This window comes from Sinohyriopsis cumingii, chromosome 17 (genome assembly GCF_028554795.1).
Source record: "Sinohyriopsis cumingii isolate HCF-2022 chromosome 17, ASM2855479v2, whole genome shotgun sequence".
Classification (NCBI taxonomy): Eukaryota; Metazoa; Mollusca; class Bivalvia; order Unionida; family Unionidae; genus Sinohyriopsis; species Sinohyriopsis cumingii.
In genome coordinates this window covers 100,972,251-100,995,176 of record NC_142977.1, presented here as the reverse complement: position 1 = coordinate 100,995,176, position 22,926 = coordinate 100,972,251, and the positions used below count along the sequence as shown (strand labels likewise).

At 34.1% G+C, this 22,926-nt stretch overlaps 1 protein-coding gene across 4 annotated transcripts in view; it reads left to right on the top strand.

The window, feature by feature from the left end:
- LOC149779551 (uncharacterized) overlaps positions 1-22,926 on the top strand; it is a 58,563-nt gene that overhangs the window by 4,539 nt on the left and 31,098 nt on the right. For all 4 annotated transcript variants that reach the window (XR_016415673.1, XM_089940266.1, XM_089940267.1 and 1 more), the window contains exons 2-9: positions 3,677-3,846; positions 5,356-5,470; positions 6,272-6,439; positions 7,319-7,415; positions 8,462-8,539; positions 11,015-11,189; positions 19,213-19,398; positions 21,028-21,147. Coding sequence is in view for 3 of the 4 variants with exons in the window: in XM_089940266.1 (XP_089796392.1) it covers positions 3,677-3,846; positions 5,356-5,470; positions 6,272-6,439; positions 7,319-7,415; positions 8,462-8,539; positions 11,015-11,189; positions 19,213-19,398; positions 21,028-21,147 (1,109 nt within the window). In the remaining variant the exon portion in view is untranslated. The remainder of the gene's footprint in view (positions 1-3,676; positions 3,847-5,355; positions 5,471-6,271; positions 6,440-7,318; positions 7,416-8,461; positions 8,540-11,014; positions 11,190-19,212; positions 19,399-21,027; positions 21,148-22,926) is intronic.

Genomic DNA, 22,926 nt, shown 5'->3' with positions numbered 1-22,926 from the left:
CACGTAATACAGTAAACACACTCAAATGAACAAGTTGTACTACAACTACCACAAGGATATTTCTTGGCGCGTTTTGGACCCATTTTGCACAATTAAATTAAAATAAAGATATATATGTCATGTAGCAAATTATACTCGTTGAAGCATAAATTCTGAAATGATAAAAATTGCTATTGCGAACTTTGTATATATACCATTTAAAACAGTTACAAAATAATCTCACCATTCTCATTAATGTTAGAACATCCTACCTTTTATTTACTCACGTCTTTGATTTGTACCGCCGTCTGTAACTTCCGTGGACCGCCGTTTTGTCAAAGCATGTATTAGAATAATAGTTTGTTGCGTATGCATTGTTTGCCTTAAACTATAGAAATTACAAAATAATTCACCATTATCATTCATTGTAGAACACGCTATTTTTATCTACTCACTAATTTGATTTATACCGCCATCTGTAACTTCCGTGAACCACCGCTTTGTCAAAGCATGTATTAGAATAATAGTTTGCTGCGTATGCATTATTTGCCTTAAACAATAGAAATTACAAAATAATTCACCATTCTCATTCATTGTAGAACTCTATGCTTATCTACTCACTAATTTGATTTGTACAGCCATCTGTAACATCTGTGGACCGCCGCTTTGTCACTTCATGCACTCAAAGTTTTTGCCTAACATTTATATGTATGTATTTATAGATATTCACATCTGTCTCACGTCAATGAATCACATGCGCAGAAGATTGCTTTATCATTAGCATTCAGTTTTAACCAACGACAATACTATTCTTAAATGCACTGAATTGAATTATAAAGAAAATAATGCATAAGCACTTAGTTTTACAAAAATAAAAAAATAAAGAATCAGTACCTTTACATGATTTCAAAATTTTATTTTTATTTAAAATGTCAACAAGAAACATAATAGACTGCTTTAGCCCTTAGCGACAACAAAATGTTAATAAAGACAGTAACAAATACATGTAAACATATTTATAATATTGTGCATATGTTACTGTTGTCATTCTTGCTGATTCACAATGAGGCTGTTTGTACTCGGAACATACTGGGTCCGCCTTTGACTTGATATGGTGATGAATCCAGTAATATTTGTCTCCCTTTTGTCATTTCCATCCGATGTAAATAATAAATGCGGCATAATTTGTCTTTTGTTTCAACAAGATAGTACTATTTCCAATGTTTTCTTGTGGTTTTGATTATATTTCATTTGATTTACATACTGTTTGTGGTGGATTGGGGCAGGTTTTGGGTGGTTTTGGGTGAATCGTGCGGCCCTATTTTGCCCCACCCACATTGAAATGACATCCCTGACTATAACAATGTCATTACAGGTTTTGACGTCCCCACTTCATCCCAGTATTGATACTCTTAATTTCATTGTATTCATTGGATGTTTTGTTGCAAAATCATTTAAAGTATTCCAGGCTTGTACCTTAGTATTCACAGTTTGCTGTACAGAGAGTCTATGCTACAGTGAGTACACTGTATGTGTGTGAATAGTCTTTGTAAAATTCAGTACAAGGCCATTGTATCAATAGCTGCCACCACAGTGGCCTAAGTTTTCAGAGCATCCACCTCAGGTGTAGGAGGTTGCAGGTTTGAATCCCAGCTGAGTCATACCAAAGGTTTGTGGCTGCCTTTCTTGGCACTCAGCATTAAGAGTTAAGAGGTTAGCATTAAAACTGGTCAGCCTGAAGTCAGGATAATGTGACTGGGTGGGACATGCTGCTACATGTCTGTGGCATGATCCCCCAGTGCTAGACATCGCTATAAACTGCCACACTGCAGACATTGTAGTGATATGACTGAATTTTGTTTAAAAGCTATGTTAAAATCCAAATCACACATCACGCAGTATGAATAGCCACTTTAAGAATTTAAATGCCCTTGACTCCTATTAATCATAAATTTTCAGGTGCCAGCGTGTCTGGTTACACTACAGTAATGGAATGAAATGAGTCCATTTACATGTTGTCTTAAATGTAGTAGACCACAATAAATTTGGTTTTCTCTAAAAAGTTAGTGATAATCAGTCTCATTAACCCCTGGAGGTTTTTGTCATTTTTGCCAGAAAATCGAATATGAAACACATTTTGAAAGCTATTTCTGAATAGATCCAAAAACACCAAATCCCAGGTGATCTTTCAATAACATACTGCCTAGTTGTGTTAGAAACATCGTTTTTCATTGGCTATTTGGCTCGCGCATGAGCAGAAGGGTAAAAGTTGTTTTTTTTGCTAAATGGAGCCGTTATTTTTTGTATGGAGACCACTCTTTATTCCAAATACCCATTTTATCTGACTTTTTGCAAAGGTTGATCTGTCTGTTTGCAGTTTATACCAGTTGGCCTTAGATCTGAGACCAAAAAGTCTAAAATCGAGACACAAAATCGGATTCCAACCACAGGTGAATTTTGGGTAGAAAAAAATCTGGTCCAAGAAATGAGTTTTTTAATCTGTATTTTTGTAGTGCAACTAGATATTCCAGATTATTTTGTATCATTGTAGAGCTACATCTGTCTACCTTTCTATAATACCACCTACTTTAGTGTATCATGCATGACCATGATGCTACAGAGCAAGGCAGTTTCTCTGTTGACATACCGCATGGGACAAGTACACTCATATCTATTCATTTAAGAATAGCAAGTTCCATGTTAAATTATTGATGTCTCTTGGTTACTGCAGTGTGTCTTCTGAAAACATGTTAGTAAAATTGGTACACAAAGTTTAAATGATGTAGCATTGTTTATAATTAAGACTAGCAGAGCACTGTATAAAACTTTTCTTAAAAAATAGACACTCATTTTGGAGCAGTGGATTTGCATGGACTATATAAGAATTTAGTTCCATGAATAAGTTTTGAAACCTTCCCATTACAATTCCACAATGATCTTTATATGCTCATATTTATTTTTGGGTTGGTGATGGTAGGACCAGCTAAGAGGTAAAAATTACTTTTAAAAAAAACAACAGAAAAGACCGTGGACATTTGCAATGCCACTGTTTGCATGCTTTTCTCATACAGTTTTCTCTGTGCCTTTCAGGGAAAATGGGGCAACTACTTTGAATTTATACATATTTTCAAGTGTGTCACTTTTCATTGTAGTTATGAAGTTGTATGTAGGTATAAGTTAGTACAGTATTTGTGTGTTGGATTTTTAATGTAGCTTTAACAATTTTTCAGTCATATTGCTACAATGTCTCCTGTGTGGCAGTTTATAGTGATGTCTAGCAATGGGGCATCATGCCACAGACATATAGCATCATGTCCCACCCAAACACATTATCCTGACATCAGGCTGGTCAGTCCTTACAGTAATCTCATAATGGTGAACACCAAGCGAAGCAGTTGTTAGTATCATTAATTTATTTATAAGTCTTTGGTATAACTCGGCCAGGGTTTGAACCCACAACCTCCTGCATCTGAGGCAGGATGCTCTAACCACTAGGCCACTGGAGTGGTAGTAAGTACAGTAAATATGCAATAAAGAGAGTCGCTACAATAGTGAACACTTAGTCAAGTCTCATATCATCTGCATGGTACTCTTGAAGGAATCTATATCAGAATGTCCACCATTTCTTGCATTTATCCTTAGATTACGAACATATTCTGCTGTTTCTTTCCTCAAATAATTTCCCTGCATTTTTCAGGAGGTAGCTTAAATTACAAGAGGACAACTACAAGAATAGAAAGCCAAGCACCAGTTACATCCTTGCCCCGAATGGATCTGTTTAACTTTGAGGCTCCTGAGTTTGAGGACAGCAAATATGTCTTAACCAGTCCTAGGTCTCTAGAAGCTTGCTCAAGGCTAAGTGTTAAAGTAAGGCATTCACAAAGAATTGTGTTCCTTTTTTGACAAACAAAATCTTGCAGTGCTTATACAGGGTTGTTGGTTTGAACATATTTTTTTATTGCAAATAATGCATTTGGGATTGGCTGGAAAGTTCTAACAACTTAATATTGCCTTTCCAGTTTCTTTCAAGAGATAATATTAATTATACCATATACACTCAGTTATCTGTCAAATCAAAGTGCATACAACAAAGCTACTGATCTGTCTTAGCATAATGTGCTTGTAGATCAGGGTATGTTTTACTTGTTTGTTCTACTGATTACTCCTAACATACCCCATGGACCCAGACCTGTCAATGCATTAAGCAACAGCAGATCTGTGTCTGTACAGTTTGCAGTTGGACATGTCTTATAAGCGAATAGATACTGTATTAAGAAAAGACAGTAATAAGCAAAGGTTTGTGTCCTTTTTGTACTCTGGAGTTTGTTTTATTTGCCAATGTGGCATATTGGTATTTAAGTGGGCACTGGTTAGTCTGTTGATAGTGAATTAGGAAAAACAGCTCATTATTTTGATACATGTTGCAGATTTCAAGATGACTTTGTGATAATTGTTAATAATATTACCCATGAGATTTCTTTCACATGTGTGTTTGGAAATAAAAAGCACTCATCTATAATGAATTAGTCACCTGGAAATCTAGTGTGCTCACAAGCAGTGTGTATCTGTTGTTGCCATGATTATTACAGAAGACTGAAACATACTGTTTTGGAAAATAATAAAATGGATCAAAATAAGTAAAATGAATTTTGGGTGCTTGACCATAGAGCATTGGTAAACATCATATGTAAATTTAGAGTGTTACACCATAGGATTTTTTCATTTACAGTCATCACATAAGCGAATAGATGCATCATGTCTGGATGACTCTTCTGTTGTTGTTGTATTTAACTCCATTTTTCAACACGCATACCATTATAACTGGTGTAGAAGGAATTCTTGAAAATGCTGTTAAGAGCCACCAACCCATGGGAGGCTACTGGTAGCTTACTCACATACCCACATAGACTGAGACAGAGACTTGTACCCACATAGACAGCGGTGAGATGACTGTGATCTGAAATGCTAGCGATTGTGACCACTCGGCCATTCAAGGCCCTGACTCTTGTGTCAGAAAGAGATATTGATATGTTCTACTAATAACCTGGGGTCCTGAGTGGTCTAAAGCACTTACTGTTATAGATAACTGCCATCTCACCTCTGTCTGCATGGGTTTGAGTCTCGGGTTTGGCCAATGTGGGTATGTGAGAAAGCTTGCCAGTAGCTTCTCCTGGGTCAGTGGTTCTTTCCAGGGTTTTCCGGGGTTCTTCCTCCACCATTTAGACTGGCCCATTGTTTAGCCTATCTTGTGCTGAAAAATGGTGTTAAATCCTACAACAACAACAACCACAACTACTAATAACCTATTGTTACAATTTCATTTATTTCTATTTCTTTTCAAAGTATATTAGAGAAGATTTTACTTATCTTTTTCAGCCTGTAGATCTGCTATACAAACCTTTAGCTGAGTTTCAAGAGGAACTTTTGCCACAAGATGTTCCCCTCAGAACAATCTATAACATCTATGATGAACAAGAACGGAACAGGGAAAGTAAGGATCACTTATATTTTTCAGTATTTTGCTAAAATGCAATATTGACTTACTTGATTTCAAACGGGCATCAATTTAGTTTGAAATTCAAATTTCTAAGACTGCTTTTATTAGAAGAATTGAATACACGCATTTTCAAACTTCAGCATACATGTATAATTAATGTGCCATTTATACTTGCTTGTATGTTGAGAACAGCTGTAAACTGCAGAGAACCCGATCTATGGCTGTATCATCTTCTAAGAGGTCTGGGTCTGTAAAGTTTGTTAGGAGTAATCATTAGAACAAACAACATAGAACCAGATCTGCTAACACGTTATGCAACACCAGATCTCGGTCTATGTTATTTGCAGTGGGACTTAACTTATAGGCTAATATATACAGTAAAAAATGTAATATTCAACTTATTAATTTACATTTTTCATGAAGCTTTCATGTAATTATCTAGTGCTGTATATATCATTTGATCATAGTGTTGTACTTGATTTGTTGATTCCTTCTTCAGCTATTAGGTAAGCTAATTTCCTGGTTTCTTGTACGTTTTCCATGTATGTCATGATACATGGTTTATTTCTGATTGGTCAATGAATTTAAGTCAGGACCACCCTTTAGTTAGAGATTTTAAAAAGTCGGCTATTTTATGACAGTGTGGTGCTCTTGTTGACTCTGTTTTGAAAGTTGTTTTAATTTGTTTTTAAAAAAATTAAAATGGGGTGTCATTTTTTTACAAACTTGGTTAAGAGATAAATTGTTGGAGCATATAAACTGTTATTATACCCATTAAATATCATTTTATTGCAGAAAAGCTGGGATTGTGTCGAGAGGAAAGACAAAGAATTATTGAGGAAGAGAATGGGAAACCCCAACAGAGAATCAAGATTGTGTCAAAATCAGCTCCACCATCCCGAGGGTTGGTTACACTCAGTAAAAAGTCAACACTTAGGGAGAGAAAACACTTATCACATTCAGGTTTGTTTTGAGGGAGATGTTGTCTTTAAGAGATGTAATCATTAATTGTGATATGAGTGTTTTGTTTATGATGATATCACATGGATACATGTTTCAAAAATCAAACACAATGAGATATTTCCTACCATTCTAATATATTTGCCCAATTTAAAACTAAACAAACAAAATCATACAACTTCAATTAAAATTAAAGGAAAAAATAACAGTTTTGTCTGGAAATTTCTTCCTGCACTCTAACAATTTTTTTTTTTGCATTGCAAACTGATGCTGCATCAACTTGCCAAGCAAAATGGATTTCATTTCCAAGTCAAGCAGCTGATCAATATATTGTGGTATTTATGTTGATTCTTAGTCTTAGTATTTTATTAATGACAAATCTTTTTACAATATTTGCTGTGTAATGGAGTTGGGGTGAAAATTTTCATGTACCACATTTTGGCCTCTGCATCTTAAAAAAGCAACTACAACAAAACAAAACTTACATTTTCACAATTTTGTTATTTCAGTTTGAAGGGAAACTGGGGACTCAATGATCTTCCATTTTTCCTTATATATATATATATATATATATATATATATATATATATATATATATATATATATATATATATATATGATACACAAAAACACACATGTGTGACGTGAATGGAAGAACTCACTGCATTAAATTCTCTATGATTGCATTAATAACGAGTAACCCCCAAAAATGTTAAAGTTTAGAAAAGATGTTAGTGTGTTGTTGTTTCCTGCTTTGTCCAGGTGGCATTTTAAATACCAAGTTTACAGTGAACTGGAAATGGGATTTACATACTCTTTCAGGGTAGTAATCCATTTTGAAGTGTTTGTAAGAACATGAGCAAATTATTCTTTCTCTTCCAGATGAGGAGCTGGACAAAGGAAGTCTACAGAGAAAGAGAACGGCTTGGACAACATCAGTTGGCCACAAGAGAATCACACACGATGAAATAAATGAAAGGTATTTTAGACTGCTTCATCTACCAGTGCAAAATTCAGGGCTCTCCCTGCGATGGGCTGGCATTGGTTTGCGAGAAAAGTATAACAAATACATTCAAATTAATAAATGTTTGAATCAGGCCCCAATGTTACAAGTTGAAATATAGAATTTTTATGCTCCAAGGGAAATAATAGAAAAGATTGGCCCTTCAGATGTTCTGATTTTGCATTGCTTTTTTATAATTAATTGGGTCGATGGCCCACCACAATAGCCCACTAGTTTTCTTAGCTTATAACATTTCAGTTTATTATAGCTGTAAAGTGAAATAAGATAAAATTCCCTTCATTGTTATACATTTTATTTGTAGAATTGCTCGGACCCATATCACCAGGATTACATTGGGATTGATATAAATGGCCTTTTCATTTTCTACATGGCATATGCAGGCTGAATATCATGATAAAGTTTTTCAAGCGTGTTAAAAGAGAAGGAAACTATTTGGAATCTCTCCAGGTTATGTTGAAATATGCAAAAATGTAATGATTACTCTTCTGTTTCTTCAAACCATTCAATAATAGATTAATAATTGATTTATTTGTTAACAATATTTCTTTCAAAAAACATGTTTTTCTAAAGTCAAACATAAAAAGTTGAAGTTTTAAAGAGCAGGAATGGCAGGAAATGTGATTTTGTCTACAATCAATAAAAGAAATTGTGATAGATTATTTGGAAGTTTCCATGAAAGTGACTAATGTTTGATGAAACCCGTTAGTTGGGTCAACAGTAATTCAAGATATCAAGAGCATTATAAATTATTTTGATAAATGCTGTTAAGATAAACATTATTAAGAGCGTGTTTGAGGGATAAAATAAAACATTGCAGTGTTGATCTAAAGTGACCCATACTCAATAGAAAATATAACATTTACCTAATTTTTGTTTTGGTAAGTTTATCATTTTCATAATGCAGTTATCCCATTCTGAGCATGATATTGAAACAATGAAGGAAAGTAATCAGAAAGCCAGGTTATAATTAATTTGTAATAACTTGTTGTCTCTAATCACAGGGTAAAAGAACTGCATGAGGAGAGCACAAAGCTGCGACAAGACTTGTTGTCCAGGAAAGAGGCAAGAGTCACACAGAGGTTTGTAAATAAGATTTTGTATGTTTTCCCATTTAGGCACAAGCGCTGTTACTTAATGAACTCTGTTAACTGGAACTGCATGAACTCCAAGTTAGTTAAAGTTTGTAAATATTATTCTTTTTGTCTTACCTGCTCACCAGGCAGATGCAGAGATGTTGCCTCCAATTTTCTTTTCCAAAGCTATCAACAGGTTTTATACTTTATTTCAGATGTTTCTTAAAGCCATGGTTACTTCATATTATTGTGTTTTGCAGGCAAGACAAAATGGTCTGCTAAAATCATATATATTGGGTGCATTTCTTGTCGCCAAAAGACATAAATTATTCTGTAATATCCATATTTGCCTTAATAGTTTAAGCTTATCATTTATGAAGTATTTTAGAAATATTTTGAAATGTGAATTCAGCTAAGCAGCACCGTACAAGTCATGATGTATATCAAGCAAAATGTGATTTTTAAAAACAATGGTTATTTTTACTATTTTAAATCTTTTTTAATAGTTTAAAATTGATAATTTTAGCGAATTTTTTATTTCAGCCACAATAATTTTGATCTATTCCTTGGGAAAGATTCTTTAAATGCCTGATAGTAATTGGACTGTACAAAATGCTATTTGCTGTTTGAATAGGGGCTTGTTTCTTGTTTACAGCTGCTCTTTTCTTAGCTCTGAAAGCAGAATAGAATCTTCACATGCATCATTGATTGATGGAAAAATTTCAACCAGGAATGAGAATTTTTCACTAGTGTTCTATACTGGAAAACATATTTTATAGGAATGTAAGAAATAAACAAAAATCAATTTTAAATATTTTATACTCATTAACTGGCATATCAGATGTGTAAAACTAGTGCTACATGTGGTCCAATAAACTACCGTCAGCACACAGTATTTTACATTTGCATGGACTGGTTGTCAGTTGCTATGTGAAACATTTGGTTGCTATGTGAAACAAATGTTTTATCACAGGTCTCAAAGTTGAAAAATATGATCGGTTTTTATATGATATAATTAACTTTTGTACTTCCTTCTCTTGAAATCTGTGTTTGTCATTTTTTGGTGTCATCCTTGGATAATAAATATTTTGGGGAAATTAATCCATGAAAAATTGTGTGATTTCAAGTAAACAGTGTACTTGGAACAGTATAAAGATGATGAATATTTATGCATTTTTCATGTGTAAAAAATTATCAGGATCTTAGAGAAATGTAATTAGATATACCTTGGGATACTAGTGTATGATTTATATTTTTAACGTAGTTTTAACAGTTTCAGACATATCACTATGATGCCTGTTGTGTGGCAGTTTATAGCGATGTCTAGCACTGGGGCATAATGCTGCAGACATGTAGCATGATGTCCCACCCAGGCACACTATCCTGACACCAGGTCGACCAGTTCTAACACTAACCTCTTAATGCTGAGTGCCAAGTGATCTTGACACCAGGCTGACCAGTCCTAACACTAACCTCTTAATGCTGAGTGCCAAGTGAGACAGATGCTTGTACCATTTATGTAAGTCTTTGGTATGACTCGGCTGGGGTTCGAACCTGCAGCCTGCATCTGAGGCAGATGCCCTAACCATTTAGTCTACCAGAGTAGTTCAGGAAGATTATTATCAGTAATAATGCTGAGGAAGATTTCTGTCAATTATAGTACTCAGGCAGATTCCTGTCAATAATAGTACTCAGGCAGATTCCTGTCAATAATAGTACTCAGGCAGATTCCTGTCAATAATAGTACTCAGGTAGATTCCTGTCAATAATAGTACTCAGGCAGATTCCTGTCAGTAATAGTACTCAGGCAGATTCCTGTCAATAAGTACTCAGGCAGATTCCTGTCAGTAATAATGGTCTGGAAGATAAATGTCAATAATGATGTTTAGGAAAATTTCTATTGATAATAATGCTTAGGAAGATTCAATTAATAAAAGTGGTAAGGATGATTGCAATCATTAATAATGGTCAAGAGGATTACTGTCAATAAAAATGCTCATTTCGATTACTGTCAGTAAAATTACTTAGGGCAGGTACTGTCAGTATTAATGGTGAGGAAGATTCCTGTAAATAAAAATGCTAATGAAGATAATGTTAATGGGCTGGAAGATTCCAGTCATTAATAATGCTCAGAATGATTACTGTCAATAAAAGTGTCCTGGAGGATTACTGTCAGTAAAACTGCTCATTAAAATTACTGTCATTAATATAACTGGGGAAGAGTACTGTCAGTATTAATGGTTAGGAAGATTCCTGTCAGTAATAATGCTTAGGAGAATAATGCCAATTAGCAGGAAGATTCCTGTTTGTAATAAAGAACAGGAAGATTCCTGTCAGTAAAAGTGCTCAGGAAGGTTTTTGTCAGTAATAGTACTAAAGAAGGTTTAAAAATTAGATGAACATGTGTTTCCAAGGGAGGTAATTCTACCAAGGGAGGTAATTTGACTGGAACTGAAATCTTTTTATACCTGGTTATTTCAGACAAAAGAAAGGTAAAAGCAGACTGAGAAGTAATAGCACAGGTAGTCTGACTCTAGCCGGAACATCCCTCCTGAATAAGACCAATGTCACCAAAGCCATGCCTATCACCAGTGTCAAGCTAAAAACAGCACTGAAGAATTCCACGGATGTCAAAAATATTCCAGTCACACCCAGGGTATGAAACTAGTAAAAACTTGTATCTTCATTTTAGAGACTCATTTCCTTGGCTTGATATAGTTAGTAAAGTGTTAAAAGTGCTGCTAAATAAGTCAATACCAACTTCATTTTCAGGCCTCAATTTATGTGAACATTTTAGGGAGAAGTCTAAGGAAGAAGTGTGAACTCACAGGAGAAAGAGTTGGTTTGGACTGGGAAATATCATATATGCACTATATATTTCTCTCAGTGTATGTATGTATGTATGTGTGCAGGGATTTACAAATCCACTTGCTTGACTCCCAGGACATGTTTAAATTCACTTCAGGCAAGCTCAAATTTGCAAGGCACTAGGCCACAGGCAAGTAAAAAAATAGAGGGATGCAAGATAAAATTTTTTTATCCTACATCTGCATACAATACAGTAACTCGGGGCAAATTAATTTAATGAAATTGGGTCGTGTTCAATTCCTAATGCTTTACTTACATTCTGCAAGTTTTATACCCTGCGATCTTGCCACAATATATATATGTATATCAACATCTATTGCATACCTGGCTAGTTTCTTTTTATAGTATTTGTCATTTCCATTTTGTAGTCAATGACAAGGTCAGTCTTGCATTTTTTTATTCATAAGACGTGATAATAAGAATAATTACTATTTAAAGCAAGTTTTCACGAATAAAGAATAAATATTTATATTTTAACTTATCAGTTACATTGTAATAATTGTAAGGATCAGGGACTTTCAGGTTCAGAGTTAGCTTCCGTCAGTTTGTTAGCGATTTTCAAAGATTATTTTGATGCATATCACCATATTTATTTAAGGTTTTAATTGCTGAAAGTTCAACTCGTTAGATTTCTTTGACAGGTATGCTTTTGGAAATAAAAGACACTTGCCTCTAACAATTAACTACCAAGAGGATTTCGTTCAAAGTGTGATTATGTTAGGAAAAAGTGGTGCCCACAAGTTGTTTTTGATATTTGTTTGCATGATAATTACAGGAAATTAAATACGTACCACCTGGGCCACACACAAAAATAAGTGTTTCCAGTTGTCTGACTGGCCATGTTTTTTATTGCTGACCTGAGCATATTTAAAAAAAACTAAAAAACAAAAATTTTAAAAAATTCCCCAAATTTATTTGTGCATCTCAAACCCAGTACTTAAAGTGCTTAGTACATTATACAGGGTTCATGGCCGACCTCAGAAACACAAAATTTAGCTATTATCCTTTAAAAAAAATTTTAAAATTAGTCTGAAAATTTAACCTAGCTTGATAGCCTTGAAAAGCCTTAAAAAGCTTTAAGAATCTGTGCAGTGTACAACATTATTTTACCATTAACACACAAAGTTCTTGTAAAAATATTGTAGCACTTGTTGTGATGTGGGTTTTTTTTCCTAACTGTTGCCACATCTGGTTTCTTTGGCTTGACATTAATGGTTCTTCAGCTAAATTTGATTGGCATATTATGCCCAGTAACAAGCATTGTTTCAGAGTTTGAATCTTGTATCAAGGAAGTTTTACAAATACGTGTTTAAAATATGGGCAATCAAGAAGACCCAAAATGGCTGATTCCCAGCATTGTTCATCTTGATATGATGATTTTGTTTGACAAATACTGGCTGATCATAGTAATGAAGGCAGTTTATTTTTAAAGTTAGGAAGTATATCAGATTATAGGAACTGGGAAAGTGTTAATGGAGATACAGTGCAACCCCGCTAAAACGTGCCCTGCTTTAACACGAATTCGGATATAATGCGGTCGTGGCATGGCTCCCGAAATTTCGTATATTCACACATGAAAAAAAAATATTTTTTGTTCAAAGTACATGAAATAGTGTATAAATAAATTAGTATCATTATGGGGAGGAGATCGCGTAGGAATTCCAATTTAATATGATCGTGGCATGGTTCCTGAAATTTTAAATACATGGTTGTGTATTTTTCTCATACCGGGATTATTTTTTTTTTAAAGTATGAGAAATAGTGTGTCAAACGTTTATTATCATTTTGGGGAAGAGTTCGTGTACAAATTTTAATATAATACGATTGTGGCTTGGCTTCTGAAATTTAACAATATCACCAGGTTCTTGAAGTGTTACGCCAAAATAAACATTATCGGAAATGTTACTTACTACTGGTCCATGAGTAAAGTCAGTAAGTCGTCTTTGTGATTGTCTTCAATTAATTCTGTATACAGTCGTTGCTCAAACAATAGCCGACATCTGTTTCTTTAACTGCATACACAACCAAGCAGCAGACAATCCTGTGGTTGATAAAAGATTCTCACAATTTAATAAACATAAAATATAAAAAAACGAAAGTCGTCATGATATTTGCTGGGCTTGGCGGTGTTATTAGATGCAATCAGTTGACCAGTAAATAATGTCTTTATTAGCTAGAAATTGAAAGGGTATCGAAATTGTACATGCATTCAGCTTAAAATTTTTATAAACGTGACTCGTGACCATCACAGGCCTATGCACTTAGTTCTCGGGTTTTATGGGTACAGTAATACCTCGTGCATGTGCGTTTCTGGATTCGCGAAATCACGGATTCGCGAAATTTTCATTGGTACCCTCTATGTACATGTTTTCTTTATTTTATTGAATTGTACCTTCGTTATATGACTTCTGTGACATATGAAGTTTGCCTAGTTTACCTTCCTGACAATGACAAAGAAAACGTCAGTCATTAAGTTTACAGTCCCATTCGTTATTTGGTTTTACCTTACTGTGAGTGTAAAAGAAAACGGCAGCCAATGAATTAGTATAGGGGTAATATTAGTACATGTATACATGTACCGTACTGTAAATGCGCTAGTGTGGCAAATACCCATTATGCTATACTGTACTCTATTTTTACGTCAACCATTTATTTCTCTTTTTAAGGGTAATGTATTAAGCTAACTTTTAAATGAAATTAAAGTGCTTTGGGAGCATGATTTGGGTCATATTTAGAGTTTAAACCCTAGAAATAAGCATTTATTAGCATTTTTAGTGACTCGTAATAAACATTCGCGATTCCTCCTGATCCGTGACTGGTTCTGGAACCTAACCTCGCGAATGTTCTAGGTATTACTGTATGGTGTTTGTTCATGAACTCGTTATTAATTTTCTATTTTTTTATAAAAATATTTTACCATTATGGAAAAGCAAGTTTACAAATGCAAGTCGTTCTCTGCACTTTGCGCAGTGATTAGTATAGTAGTTTTCACACATTTTTTTCTTCTTCGATATTCACAAAATCTGAAGTAAAAGTTATATGTACGCTGAAAGCATGTGTTGATTGTTAATTATTCTTGCTCTAGTCGTTCAAACGAATAGGCATACAAGCGTTAAATATTGGAAATTTGCAATGGATAAATGTACACGGAAATGCATATGAGAAAAATGTTTGCAATAGGAAATTTGTACAGACACTGCTCATAGACCCTGGAACATAATGAACTATACACGTGCTTTGTCTTTCTTAACCTAATTTTGCTGTTAATTTTTCACATTGAATTCAGACACATAATGATGTGTGACAAAATTATTGAATAGTTTAAATATGTATACAGTTTTGGCAATGGAATTACATATATTATGGATTAATTGCAAGCCCCGATGGTACAATATCAGACAGCAAGTAAACTGTGTTAATACTCTGTTCAATCTGTATATTAGACGCTGAATTCAGACACAATGATCTGGTAATCTTTTTATATTAAATATTGTAAATATGTTTTCAATTTTTCAATGGAATTACATGTATTATAGATGAACTGCATTCCACGATGGCACGATAGTAAACGGTGTTGATACCCTACTCATCTTACACATTTGACATGAATGCACGTATATGTGCCAATAAGTTGTTCTTGGAAAAAGTAAAATACTGTAAAACCCCACATTAACGCGTCACCGATATTAACGTGATCCAAATTTTTTTACCCCAATTATCACATTATAGTGGGGTTCCACTGTACCAGTGAGTGATTTTGAACCAACAATGACATTAAATATGAATCCAGTGTACATACTGGATGGACAAAAACATATGACATGCTGGACAACTCTTCATTTCAGTGGTAATTTGAAATTAAATGTAGAAAAGGCAGTCAAACAAGTTAAAATACAGACAGTTTAAAGGTAGAAAGTGCACTTTTCGTTTCTTTTCACGTCACAGTTTAGCCCAGCGCCTGCGGGGTCATATGCTACAAAACCGTATAACCCTAGGATAAACGTTATGATAATCAAAGAATCTAAAAATGAATTAAAAAAGTAAAGATAACTCTGTTTGGACAAGTAGACTTTAGTAATAATGGACTTAAAATCCTAAAGCAGCGTTATGGAATTGTAAATCTAGCATAGTAGTCAATAGAGTGCTAATTCAAGAAAGTTAGACTTTGGCAGAGCTTATGTTAGTGAAAAATCTTCTTTGGAGCAGAATCATCCAAAGACCATACATGTGAGCTGTGAAAGGGGTTTCTCACTGCAGAAAAAGATTCATACAGATAGAAGAAACAGATTATTAAGATGAGAAACAATGAACAGGTTAATACTTTTAGAACTAGAGGAAACGTCTTTTATAGATTTTGACTTCAGTAGCGGTCTTATAGGGTGGATGATGAAGAGAGTGATGGATAAATTGAAGCGTTATGTTAATATCAAACTTTGGCTGTTTCCACCACCCCATCATGTTTATTCTGCTCACCTCATTATTTTTTGTGACAAGTGGTAATTACCCCTTATGATAAAATTCTGGGAGCATCTCTGCACGCTAAAGGTGAAAAACACCAGATCGCAGAAAAGGCTGCAGGGTAATCCATGGGAAACGAGAAATTATATGAGGTAGTCAGAGTTCTTAGGTCAGATGTCAGTATGCACAAATTGTCAACATATCGCTGATTATGAGCATCATTTTGATCAAGAAGTTCCTTTACAATTTATAGGATGCACATTGAACCAGTGTTTTGAAAGCCAGACCAATATTATGTTGGATTTTATTGGCATGACATATGTTTTTCGTTGATGAAGCTTTGCTTCGACTGTTGTACCATTTGATAATTTTAGTAATTCGTTTGCAGGTAGAGGGACTTTAAAAAATTGCCTTTATGCCTTAAGAAGCATCAGGTTAGTTTTGTATTTTGAGCTTTGCTGTTGCTATGAATCCTGAGTTTATATATATATATTCCCCCTCTTGAACAGCCCCCCAACCAGCGGCCATCCACATTTTAGGGACATAATCACTAGGCACCGACAAGTTTGTGTTCAAAAGTACCCCTCAAGAATGGCCACCACTCTAACGCGACCAGCGGCCAGCACATTAGTTCAAAAATGTAAAATGTTCCCTTCACAAGCGGCCACTTTTTATTTCAGATGTGTCCAGAGCCAATAATTAATTCGTATTGTAAAGTAAGTAATCAGATTATTTCTGCTGTTGATACCTGTCTCCCGATGTCAGGTTATCGTTACTGAATGAAGTGTTGGCTAAAAAACATGTATCACTAAGATTAATATTATATCATTATCTATAAAATCTTATGATTAAATGGGCTCAACAATGTTGTGATAGAGTTTTGGGCTTCACACGTCTGTCGAGTTCTTCTCTTTGATGATTACAACTGGACGTAATAGTCAAGATCATAACATGGTCAGCGTAGATTTATAGATTTTGTGGAGTAACACACAGAGAAATTAACATTGAACAAAACAGGGTACCAGACAAAGACAAAAATAATCGCCTTTTAGGAGGAAGGCATCTTGTCCACTCTACAAAAGTTTTGTCTGAATAATTAAATCGCATAGTTAGCAATGTCCGAATAAATTTTTACCAAACATTAACATGTCATCACATAAATGGAGATGTATTACTTTAGAAGAAGGTCGGTTATTCTACTCGACAACATCGGGGGTTGGGAGGGGGCACTTGCAGAACAATTGTATGTAGAAATGACTCAAATAAAACAATTTTATGCTGAAAAGACTCGAGTAAACGTCATAACTGATAAGGAGGTTATTCAGCAGCAGTGGGAAAATGGAGCAAATGGAAAGAGAATTATGTATGTCCAAGATTTAAATGATGTTTTTGAATGGTTTTGCTATGTGCATGACAACAATACCCGCTCGCATATAACGTTTATGTCAAGAATAAGAACTTATTAATGTATATTCAGTTGAAATAAGTCTATTCTTAAGACAAGAAGAACCTTTTAATAATTAATGTTACTTTTATATGAAGATATTAAATAAAGATAGTAAATGCTTTGAAGTATGTAGCTTTCTTACTATGTACATTACATATACTTCTCACAAAAATTTAGTCCCCCTCTTAGACTGCCACTTTCCCGGTGCAGAAGGGGTGGCCGTAGAAGAGGGGGACCATAATATATATATATATATATATATATATATATATATATATATATATATATATATATATATATATATATATATATTATATAATAGTTATTCAACAAAAAATAAAAACAACCTACTCATCAACCCTAATTTTAAAATCAGTGCAGTTGGAAACACATATTATTTATTTTTGGCCTTGGCAAAAAATTAAATGGACAAAATAAGTGCTCTCAAATCAGTCTCAAAAGTTGGATTCTCAAATATTTTGATGCATGTCACTGATTAGGTGGTGACTACATGATAATTGTTAAGTTAATGGATAAAATATTTGTACACAAATACTTGAGCTGTATCAATAGATTATTACAGTTTTGCTTTAATTCTATCTCTCTCTCTCTCTCAAAGTCTTTTCAACCTATCCCTTTTTCTGTTTATGTAGATTTGCATACTTGCTTTTGCACTTGCAACTAAGTCTGCATTTCAACCATTTCTAACCTACATATATATCTATTTGTATTATTTATCTTTATATTTCTAGAAAGCATTAGCTATTGGCATATGGTTGTAAGTTTTGAACAGAGGGGCAAAGAAAACAAAATGTTTCAAAAAATATAATTCAGTTTCCTTAAAATATACCATATTGTGTCTTGCTGCTTCATTTATGTTGGGATATTATATTTGGGGCTCAGACTTTTGAGAGGCAAGTTCGATTTTCCAGTCAGTTTGCCTTGGGCAAGCTTACCTTTATAAAAGTTGTAAATCCCTGATGTATGTATGTATGTGTGTATGGATGGATGGACGGACGGACGGACATTGTTTTATTTTCCATTATGTTAGTGTGGTTTTTGTGTGTCACTCTGAATACTGAGCAAGTTTTTGCTAAATCTTTATAATTATGGTTATTAAGGATAGAAAGAAAGAAAGAAGATGAAGAGAAAACTAGATTAATATAGGATGATAGTGTATATATTGGATAAATCCAGTAAACCCAAGTAAGGGTAAGAACAGTATATTTTTATTAATATATCCTTTAGGAACATTTTTATTTTATATTTTCTGAATTTGTAAACATCTTCAACATAAATATAAATGAAAGAAGTAATAAAAACATGAATAAAATGATAATAGAAACAAAAAACCCATTTTGAATGATAGCCATAATTAGTTGTCTTAGTAAACATCTCATATCCATATGCATAGGCCTTGTTTTTACCAGCGCTTTTACATGACAAGCTAAAATCTTGAATATACCAATTAAAAACCATTCTGAATTAATACTGTTGAATTTTTGGTAGCAATATTTGGATGGGCTGAAGACAAAATAGCTAAAGAAGCTGCTATGAAAATTTTGATAATTATTCAAGTCATTACATTAATGTTATTTAACAAGAATTTCCAAAATCTCAGTTGTAATTAAAGGTAACAGCAGTCATACTTATCCAATCAGCTGATGAAAAGGAGTTTGATGCTTTATACTTAAAAGTTTGAAAATTCAGTATGCTTCAGGCATACATTTTTGATGTATGTTTTTAGTGGTTACAGGTTTTTGGGGAATGCTTAATGATTAGATACAGCAAGCGGTTAAAATATACTGTGCATTTGAGTGATTGATGTTTGAGTTTCTACAATTTTTTGTAGGTCATAATTGTTATGAAATTAGTTTAATGAGACACATAAATGATCTCCATTTAGGACCAGAAGATTTTGGAGTTGATGATAGAAAAACGCCAGCAAGAGAAATTACAGCAGCAGGCCAGGCAGGAACGAGAGTTGGCATGGGAGGAACAGAAGAAACATGAGGAGAAACTCCGAATAGAAGCTGAGATGAGAAGGAGAAAACTCATTGCAGAAGAAAACAGAATTAAGGATATGAAAAAGGTGAGACACTTTTCCCAATACTTTTGTGGGTTGTATTTGATTTTCCGAGTTCTTTGGTACATGTTTGCAAGGTCAGTGTCCACACCAGACCAATAAACTATGTCAGTCATAGCTTCATGTCAGTTCATATGCTACCTATACAACTTCATGTCATCTAATAGTCTGTCTATATAACCTCATGTCAGCTAATAATCTATACAGCTTCATGTCAGCTAATAGTCTGTTTATATAGCTTCATGTCAGCTAAAGTTGGTCTAAACAGCTTCATGTCAGCTCATTGTCTGTCTATACAGCTTCATGTCATCTAATAGTCTGTCTATATAGTTTCATGTCAGCGAATAGTCTGTCTATACAGCTTCATGTCAGCTCAAGACTTGCCAACTCTTACAGTTTTTCCCTAAGTCTTATGAAAATTACCCTTAAAATACAGACTTACTGCATACAAGCAAAAACTATGGAAAAATGATAGTTGCCGAAAAATCCAGATAATTGGTTCATCTATGTTTGATATGGATCTGGGTTTCAAATTAGGATTAGTGAAATAAGTCAGGGAACCAGACTAGTTTTACAGCAGTGCCCCAGATGCTTTAAACTGCACCTATTTGTTCATGCAAAGCATCTGCATGATTAAACTGTTGATTATAAAAAAATTTTAATGGCATCCAGTAAGTCATGCATATTTAAGACAAAAGGGGAAAAAAAAGCTTCTAAAAAAAAGTCTTAAAAATTAACACAGAAGAATAAGAAGGAGTATTCAGATTCTTCTGAATAAAAGCTGGAATGGACACAATTACGTTTATTGGACATCATGTGCTGATTTGAGTATGTCTCGTGGCAGGAGATATGATTGCCATCGTCATGTGAACTGGAAAAAGAATTTCCAAGAATTATGTCAAGTTGAGAGACAGCAACAAGTCACTGAGTTGAATAGGGTTCGGAACTAAAGTTTGTGCAACTGTACTTGTGGTAAATAAAGTCTACGTGTACTTTACAAACTTTTCAGTTGAACATAATGAATATCATTGCTGCATCAAACTTTTAATTATGTTTTCCAGGTTTACAATAGTAGTTATTGATATTTTGTTACAACTTACTAAAAACTGGTAAATCTTATGGAAAAATATCAACTGCCTTACTGAGACGGACTCGTCAGGGTTGGCAGGTCTGCAGCTCATAGTCTGACTATATAGTTTAATGTCATCTAATAGTCTGTCTATATAGCTTCATGTCAGCTAATTGTCTATACAGCTTCATGTCAGCTCATAGTCTGTCTATACAGCTTCATATCAGCTCATTGTTTATACACTTCAGGTCAGCAAGTATTCTGTCTGTTTAGCTTCATGTCAGCAAATAGTCTGTCTTTTTCAGGTCAGGTCATAGTCCATCTACACAGCATCATGTCAACTCATTGTCGATACAGCTTCATGTCATCTAATAGTTGTCTATACAGCTTCATATAAGCTGATAGTTTGACTATATAGATTCATGTCAGCTCATTGTCTGTCTATACAGCTTCATGTCAGTTCATTGTATGTCTATACAGCTTCATGTCAGCTCGTTGTCTGTCTTTACTCAGAATATAGTAATATTGTGCATTATATGATCAATTTATTTTGTCTAATATTGCAGCAAGAGAAGGAGAAAGAAAGAAGAAAAGAAGAAAAACAGCTTTTTCAGAACCATGCAAAAGCCATAGAAAACAGCATGAAAAAATGGTCCTCCATGTCAGAGTTACAGAGGCATGTTTCAGTAAGTTTTATTTGTACTAAAGCACTTTGAACCTATTCTACCATTTTTATTCCCAACCACACTCTAGGTGTTACCCACGTCCTTTTGTTATGCCATGTCTGATTCAGTTTTTTTTATTATAAATAATGTTTAAAGGATTTCTTAGACTGAAACCAAATTTGGTAGTAGGCTTTGATCAAATTAAGGCCCCAGAGAAACATCAATATTTGCTGATGGAGATGAAACCAAGCTTAGTTACACAATATTTGCAGGTGTATCCATGTCGTATTTCTAGTTGATAGTCTTCCCAGTAAGCGTCTTCTTGCATCTACACATAAAATGTAATTGGTTTTGTAACTAGGCACAACAGTTAGTATAAGACAAAAGCAAAATAATACATACTAAATTCTGAGATGGTAGATTGTTCTCATAAAAATAATATATTTGGTGATTGAAAATGTAGGGATATGTGCTGATATCCATTGAGTTTGCAGTGAATTCACTGATGCCCTACTGCGGTAATGGATTCTTGAAATGGTATAAATGAGATAAGGGACACAAGTTATTAGCAAAAGGAATAGGAAGAAATGCATAAATCAGTAATAAATAAAAGTTGGTATTAATATCAAAATCAAAATAACAGCTAAAGTGGAATGTCATGAGAAAGAAAATTACAAATTAATACAGGATAATGACAAACAATGATAGAAGTAAGATCCAGAATGGAAACTTTATAGTACATTTCTTTTCTGGTACACTAGGCAATTTGTACATGTCAGTATCATTCAGGACAATCTGGCTGCTTGCAAAATTCTAGTACCAGCCTTGATCTTTGTCTAATTTTCATCAATTATTGAATAATGCAAGATTTGGAAAATGAGTTTTCAACATGGAGTAGCAAGTTTGCAAATGCGGATTAATATACATAGATGTAGAAGATGATATGCTCTGAGAATAAGTGTAAACCAAAGAAGACAGCAAAGTATGCATTTTGTTCACATTTGGACTCAAGAAACTAAATAATTTTTTGTAAACAATTCTTGTTTACTCCTAGGTGATGCCAGAGCATAAAGATGGAAATATTAAAGTTGTGTGGCAACTGCTTTACTTTGGCAACTAAAGCAATCCGTCTAAGAATCACTTTGCAGTTTCAGCTTGACAACGTATAAAATTTTATTTTTTAATTTTTTTTCTTCTATTGCCTAAGGCTTCATATTTGTATTTGAGGCCTGTGTTTTGTAAAATTTAAATCAGATCTTATGTAACCCAGTAAGAGCGTGGACTAATACCTTTCCTTTCAAATTCAAACTTGTTCACAGCATCAGTCATCTTCCCAGTACTTATTACCCATAAAAGCACCAACATAAATTCTGACTATTACAGTAAAAGTATTAACACTTAATGCATCAAGTTTAGTGTTTGTTTTGTTCTGAGTTTAACGCCATTTCTCGGTGCAAAATAGGTATACATGGTGACCAATATCATTGGTGCAGGAAGAACCTGGGAAAGTCATAGTAAGAACTACTGATCCACAGAAAGCTACTGGCAAGCTTTCTCACATAACCACAATGACTGAGCCCAAGACTCAAACCCATAAAATTTAGTGATGTAGTGCTCTGACTAATTTAACTAAGCATAATTTCAGTTCATCTAGTTGCAATTTCAAAGGCAAGTTCAGACTATATGCAGTGTTGGGGAAAGTATTTCATACAGTAAAGGGTTGTTTTTGGTTGTCATTTGGTCAGATTTTTGGATAGTAACTCCGCAAGCTTACTGACATGCTTCTGTAGCATCCACTGT